The sequence below is a fragment of the Cyprinodon variegatus genome, unplaced genomic scaffold (genome assembly GCF_000732505.1).
Source record: "Cyprinodon variegatus isolate N-32 unplaced genomic scaffold, C_variegatus-1.0 Scaffold663, whole genome shotgun sequence".
NCBI classification, from domain to species: Eukaryota; Metazoa; Chordata; class Actinopteri; order Cyprinodontiformes; family Cyprinodontidae; genus Cyprinodon; species Cyprinodon variegatus.
The window spans coordinates 318,643-325,954 of record NW_015151116.1 but is presented as its reverse complement, the minus strand read 5'-3'; the positions used below and the strand labels follow the sequence as shown (position 1 = coordinate 325,954).

Genomic DNA, 7,312 nt, shown 5'->3' with positions numbered 1-7,312 from the left:
GCGCCCCCCCTAGGGGGCGCGCCCCACACTTTGGGAACCACTGGTCTATGCCATGCTACAATGTCAGATTCAGAAAAAGATGTTGAAATGTCTGAAAGGTCGGACACAGGTGAGAGCGTATCGGGAGACGGAGACCAACAAGACCTCCCTCATCCTTGGCCCTATCTCAGAGGATTTTTCCAAATAGTTGAAAAATTGAGCTTTTAATCATATAGTGGCAGCTGGCTGTTTTTTTTTTATTTTATTTTATTTTTTTTTTAAGGTTACCTTATACATGTATTCTATTAGTAGTTTTTGGAGCACATACTTTTTCACTTTTACTTGAATAAAGAGGTCAAGTTGATGCTTCAACTTTTACCAGAGTGTTTTTAAACTGCAGTATCTATACTTCTACTTAAGTAACAAAAATGTACTTTTGACACCATTGCCATAGATACAAGTTTTCATAACAGCCAATTGTTAGGATGTGATGCCAGGAGAGAAAAATGTTGCTCTGACACAGTTACTGATGTACATACACAGATGCACACATAATAGAAATTATTAGACCTCCTTTTTGTGTGGTTAATTTTGGTGTTTGGTACAACCTCAGGTACAATTGGTTTAACAAACATAATGATCAAATCAGAATGGCTCACTTTATACTTGACTATATTAAAATCATTTGTCATTGTTTTGTGCTGCCAAATACAGCTTTTATGACATTCCATATGTTATTTCCTGTCTGTTTAGACCTATGATACACACAGGAGTTTTTGCTTTATTACATAACTAGTTTTTTGATGACAAAGGAGGTCTAATAATTTAATTCCCTGGATTATTTTGGAATCAATGTAGCTTTGGTCATTTGGGGCTCGAATTCAGCTTGTTCCCCAACAAGGAGTCCAGGTTGGTTTAGTGTGAAAAAAACCTTTTCATGCTCACTTTTGGGAACAATGTAGAAACTTTGAGGTTAATTTCTTTCCACACCTCATAGGAAGCTTTCTTTGAGATGTTTTACTCCCAGGGGGAGTTTAAACTTCTAAATTAGTCAGTGATAGATTATGTGTGCATTAATGTTCTTTCGATGGCGCTTATTTTAGACGTCTTTCTTGTTGCGCAGGCCATTGTGTTGTGCTTTCGTCTTCACTTCACCAAGGACAACATCACCAACAACACAGCGGCCGCCACCGTCAGACAGGTCGTCACTGTCGTCTTTGAGAGGATGGTGGCTGAAGACGAGAGATTTAAAGGTTTGGATGATAGATGATGCCATTTGAAACAGAAGTGGAGTAGATAAAAAACATGCACATTATTTAGCAAGAATTTTAAATATTGTTTAACATCTAAACAACATTTTTACTGCTTAAGTCTAACTGGAGATATTAGTTTTAATTATGTTGCTTAAAAGCTCCATTTTATTTAGTGCTGCTCAGGCATTTTGTTGTAACCATGTTCTGTTTCTGGACTTAAGGCATCGTAGAGAAGACTCCTCCTGTCCAAGGAAACACTAACCGGCGGTCTGTTAGTACCCTGAGACCCAGCGCCAAGGATGCATACATGCTGTTCCAGGTTAGTCCACCAGGAGGCAGTAACACGCCATGTAGTTTTCCTTCAATTCAAACTATCTGAATCAAACTGTCTAGTTTTATCATCCTAATTATGTGGCTTTTAAACCCTAACTGTGGTCAATGGTTCTTCAATAGCTGCTTGTCTTTTAGCCCCCTGGCTCTGGTTTCTCCCCCACACTGTCCCTCTGTGTGAGGATGTTTATTGCTTCAGCGGAGCTTAGTCACTCTACTGTTTCTGCAAGTTGGAAACAGCTTCCCATTGTATTGGATGCTTCTGCCCACAGGACCTGTGCCAGTTGGTGAATGCTGATGCCCCCTACTGGCTAGTGGGCATGACAGAAATGACGCGCACATTTGGGCTGGAGCTGCTGGAGTCTGTCCTGAATGATTTCCCTGCCGTTTTCCTACAGGTACGCCCTCCATCTCTGTTTGAAACTGTTAATTTGGTGCTCATTTCTCCGCCTGCTTTTATTCAATGTCCTCTGCTGTCTTTGTTTGTCCCCCAGCACCAGGAGTTCAGCTTCCTGTTGAAGGAAAGAGTGTGCCCTCTGGTCATTAAGCTGTTTTCGCCCAACATCAAATTCAGGCAGGGCACCAGCACCGCCGTGCCACCAGCCCCTGTGGAGAAACCCTACTTCCCAATCTGCATGAGGTTACTGCGGGTGGTTTCAGTCCTCATTAAACACTTCTACAGCTTACTGGTGAGGGCTCAACCGCTAAGTTTTTAAAAAACTGACTGATTAAGTAATAAAGATTTTTCATAACCACAAGAATAATTCTCTTAATGGGTCGGATCTGTTTTAATTTGAAGGTCTAGTTCTATCTGGAGCTGATTTTAAGAAAAATAACCTCACCTATAATTGAGTAGAGTTGAACCTCCATGTTTCTTTAATTCATATTAAGTTTGTTCAACTCAAGAAAGGTCAGGACTTCATTAAAATCCTAAAACACAAGCAAAGTGAGCCTTAATGATCCTAGATGAACTGAAGGTTTTGTTTAGGGGTTTTGGTTCCTTTAAAACCATCGATGTTCTATAAAATCTTTCTGTTTTTTCTTGTCTCTTTCCCAGGTGACTGAATGTGAGATCTTCCTGTCTCTGCTAGTGAAGTTTCTAGATGGAGAAAAGCCTCAGTGGCTCAGAGCGGTGGCTGTAGAGTCAGTCCACAGGCTGTGTGTGCAGCCACATTTATTATGGTAAACATGCCCGCATCCACAGACGCTGGCAGTCAGATGGAACCTGTTTTATTGTTGGAGATGTTTGTTTAGCAGGATGTAGCTACGCTGCTGAACCAGCTGCTGGTTTTAGCTTAGAATAGTTTATCAAATGTGCTTCTGGCTGGTTCCCTGGGTTGTTTTTAACAGATTGCTCTTTTCCTTCTCCAGTTCTTTCTGTCAGTCTTATGACATGAAGCAGCACTCCACCAAGGTGTTCAGAGACATTGTTAACGCCCTGGGATCCTTCATCCAGTCCCTCTTTATTGTCCCAAATGCCGGCAATGCTGCTGCTGCCACTGCACCTGCTGGTTAGTTATTGCCTCCATGGTTATGTTGGTTCCACAGATAAATCTCTGAAATCTTCAGAAGCTCTTTGAAAGTTGAGATTTTAGAAGGAGTCTAAGTTCATTTGTTTAACGTCTCTCAAACAGTAAACAAATTGTCTTCTTTCTAGGGGGTTCAGGGTCAGGGACTCAGGGCACTGCTCAGGGTGGTCCAGGCACAGGAGGGGGCAGCAGTACCCTCACCACACAGGCTGCGTTCGAGTACCGTGGTACCTGGATCCCCCTCATGACTGTCAGTGTCCAGGGCAGTGCCAAGGCTACCTAGTAAGGGTTTTCTTCATGTTATTTTTTTAACCATAGGACTGACAACGTAGACAATGTTGTGCCAGTTTATAAATAAAAAGAACAAGCTCAAAGTTCAGTTCACACTGATGAAAAGGAACTAGCTCACATTCATAGTTAACTAAAACAATATATACAAGTTCATAAATCTATAAATGAACTAGTTCAAGTTCATTTGGTAAATTAAGCCAAAGTTCTCCACAATAGAACTTTATATTTTAAATATCTGATAATAATACATAGAAAGAAATGGAAAATACTGGATGCAGTTTCAGTATTCTGTATGTGCAGTGAAGCCTTTATTTAACCAAATTACACAGAACTTCAGTAACATACAGGTACATTCAGGGCCGCTGGGAGTCATTTTGAACAGGGGATGCTGTGAACACTTTTATGTTTTTGTCATTTACACTTTAGTGCACGCTATCAGGGTCTGTTGTGTCACATGTGACTATTAGATCCAAAATCCTTTTAAGCAAACCACAAGGAAATAATTATATTATTATGCTATTTAAACGTTATTGAACAGTTCTCCAGAAATGCCTTTCGGGGGGTGAATTTACCAGTCTGTTGGTGCGAGTGGGATACCTCTTTACTGGGCGACCACTAACTTGCTTGATGATGCCATAACAACATAACTTCCATAAACTTGTGTTGATTAGGCCTCAAAAATATTCAAATAAAATCGAAATACATGTAATGGTAAATTAAAAAATTCAAAATAATTTCCTATAATATTTATAAGAAATGTATAAATTGTGCAAAGTATTTTTAGTACTTTGTTTTTTGTTGTTTTTTTATCTCCCTCTCGCCACTAGGGGATGCTGCAGCACCCCCACTTCCCACATCCATGGGTACATTTAGGTTCTGCTGAAAAGATCTATATTAAAAATTATTTCTTGCATTCAGTAGCAGTTATTTACAAAGATAGCTCGGATGCTTTAACTTTATGTTAAAATTGTGGTGGGGAGTGGCCTACTACTCGCTAAGGGGATGGGTTAAATGCAGAAAGATCATTTCGTTGCTCTGTATTTGTCAAAGTGTAAAGACGATAAAAAGCTTGATGTGTGGGTTTAAACTTGAAGTGGACTCGGCTGACGTATGGATTTGTTTAAGTCCCGTTAGGCACAGTTTGCACAAAATGTGAAGAGTTTCTTTCTGTCTGAGTTTGTTCATCAAACTCTGCCCCACACTCTGCAAAACTGGCATCAGAAATATCAGTAGATGAGTCTGAACCGCATAGACTAGCAGTAGACATGTTGCCCCGTCATTCTGGTTGCTGTATTATATGCCGTAAAACCTGACATTATCCAATGAAAAGGGATTGTGAGAGATTCCCTTCGTCAATAAGTCGATGCAATCAACTGGTTTTCCATCGATGGGAAACTTTGAATCAATTTGACTCTATGGTCTGGTTGAATTGTAAATATCTGGTTGAATTGTAAATTTTTTTTTATATAAATAAACTGAATTGAAAAGTGTTGTTATCAATTGAACCTGAACGTGAGCTCTGTGTGTCGCTCATTATTGTCAGAGTTATTGTCGCTCTAGTTTATGATCATTACTTCAAAACTGGTCCTTTTAGTTCACTGTTCACCAGAAATATGAACGTATTCAGTGAACGCCATTCATTGAGCGCATTCATTCACAACACTGAACATATATGCTGCATTTAAAAGCTGCAAATAGGACTGAGGCTATTAATTGATCATTAAAATAAACTTCACTCATTTAGTAATCGATTAAAAGTTAAGTTGAGTATGCAGATTCTATCACATGCAATGAGCTGAAAGAACAACACATTAAACTTGAATTCTGTTGAAGCGTTTTGGTCCCTGAATATTCTCTGTCCAGATCTTAATGTTTCAGCTTCACCTGGTTTCAATTCTCAATAAAATCTTCTTTAAGGCCACTTTTGATATCTGATTTTAAACAAAACTGTCATCGACAGATTAATACCTTGGCAAAATCCTTATTTATCCTTATTTATTAATTTTATTAATCCTTATTTATCTTGATATACTGTATATATATTGTTTATTCTTAATGCACCTTTTCTCCTCCTTGTTTGCACCTTCTGTAACTTCTATGCCAATATGTGACGAGTGACTTTCTCCGCTGTGAGGTCAATAAAGCTCATCTAGTCTAATCTAATCTAACCATTAATTGCCATCTTCTTTAAATTCTAATAAGACTCAACAGAACAGAAAACAACTTTTAAAGACTTTATGGTTGACCTTCATGGCCCCTTTTAGCAAACCTTAAATTCAGAGGATCCATTGATTTCCTTTGACATGGTTTCCTGATCATGGTTATCTTTCCATCCAGGGGATAATTACATAAAAGAGTTATTTGAGTAACAATCCTCTTACAAACATTAGCATTAAGTGGCACTCCTGGTAAAATATGCGAAAGTCCATTAAGGTTTTTTAGTAGCGTAAAACAGCAGGGTTTCATGCTGATGGAGATTTTAAAATTCAACAGTGTGACTTCATAAATTTAGCGGATTTCAAATGAATCTTTAAAGTAATTCACCCCTCTGTGAGGTTGGAACTATAAACTTTGCCCAGACTAGTTAGAGGTGTCATTCATTCACTCATAGTTTCATGGATCAGTTTTTTAGAAGTTCCATGAAACTTCTTTAAAGTAATACTGAAGTTTTAATAATACAAGTTTTGTGTAGATTGATTTTAAAAAGATTTTTTACAAAATCAGCATTTCCTTTGTTTTTTTAATGCTGAGTGTGAACACAAAGTATAATTTCAATGTGAGTTTATTTTAAATCTATAAAGGTGGAAATGATTTTCAGTTTTTTTTAACAAAGGTAGAAATAAATATATCTGAGTCTAAACCATAGTTTCCTTTTGATTTCAATACCTGAAAACATAAAGATACAATTAATAGGCTTCTATTGCTTTTGTTGGAGGAAATAATAAATCTAGATATCTGCTTTGCTGGTGAGTAAAACTAACTGTTCTCTGTTTAAACATCTGGTTTGGTCTTGACTTTTTCCCCCAGCTTGGAGATGTTGGACAAGGTTGAGCCTCCGTCCATCCCGGAGGGTTATGCCATGTCGGTGGCCTTCAGCGCCTTGCTCGACCTGGTGAGGGGCATCACCTCCATGATTGAAAGAGAACTAACCACAGAGGAGGAGGCAGCCGCAGAATTCAGGGAGACTCACCCTGAGCAGGAGTGGAAGCCAGAGGCAGGTGGGGAGAAGCATGTTTGGATTTCTTTGCAGATTTCTGGGGAAGGCTTGGCTTAGCGTTAGAGGAAATTACACTTAGTTATGTTCCCAGTCTCTCCAAAAGAGTAAAAGGCATGAGCATTTCTATACATTTAGAAACTTCTAAGACTTGTTTACATTTTATATTAACATAGAAGCACATCTTAATTCTCCAACTTGTTTGCTTCTCAGGGTCCCACCTGGTTTGGGAGGAGATGGTCAATGCCAGCTGGTGTGGCCTCCTGGCTGCACTGTCACTGCTGCTGGATGCCAGGTATAAAAAAGAAGAATCATGTTTACTTTTAGATATTGAAACAGGAAATAATCTGCACACATTTTATATATATATATATATTAGGGTTCCCGCGGGTCCTTAAAAAGTCTTAAAAAGTACTGAATTCTTCAAAATAAAACTAACTAATACTTGGTATTAAAATGTCTTTCGTAGGTCTTAATTTGTAAAACATCATAAATAGGATTATTTTTATTATGATTTATTTTTGTAATCTAAATTAAACATTAAAATTGACCTTTTTTTTTTTATTATGAAAAAAAAATTACGGCTTGCCATTATTGGTTCCGTCCTGATAGCGGAACCAATAAAAGCGTTGTTGCGGCCGGGACATTTGGGAGATGCACCGTTTACTTTTTGTCTGGAAAATATGAGCAAGTGTAAATGTAACCAAAATTGTCTC

General features: G+C 38.4%; 1 protein-coding gene across 4 annotated transcripts in view; it reads left to right on the top strand.

Moving 5' to 3' along the window:
* The window catches only part of mon2 (MON2 homolog, regulator of endosome-to-Golgi trafficking), an 83,926-nt gene that overhangs the window by 37,309 nt on the left and 39,305 nt on the right, over positions 1-7,312 (top strand). For all 4 annotated transcript variants that reach the window (XM_015393928.1, XM_015393929.1, XM_015393931.1 and 1 more), the window contains exons 5-13: positions 1,103-1,232; positions 1,454-1,551; positions 1,835-1,960; positions 2,057-2,251; positions 2,620-2,744; positions 2,934-3,073; positions 3,220-3,373; positions 6,410-6,600; positions 6,810-6,891. In XM_015393928.1, the coding sequence (XP_015249414.1) occupies positions 1,103-1,232; positions 1,454-1,551; positions 1,835-1,960; positions 2,057-2,251; positions 2,620-2,744; positions 2,934-3,073; positions 3,220-3,373; positions 6,410-6,600; positions 6,810-6,891 (1,241 nt within the window). The remainder of the gene's footprint in view (positions 1-1,102; positions 1,233-1,453; positions 1,552-1,834; positions 1,961-2,056; positions 2,252-2,619; positions 2,745-2,933; positions 3,074-3,219; positions 3,374-6,409; positions 6,601-6,809; positions 6,892-7,312) is intronic.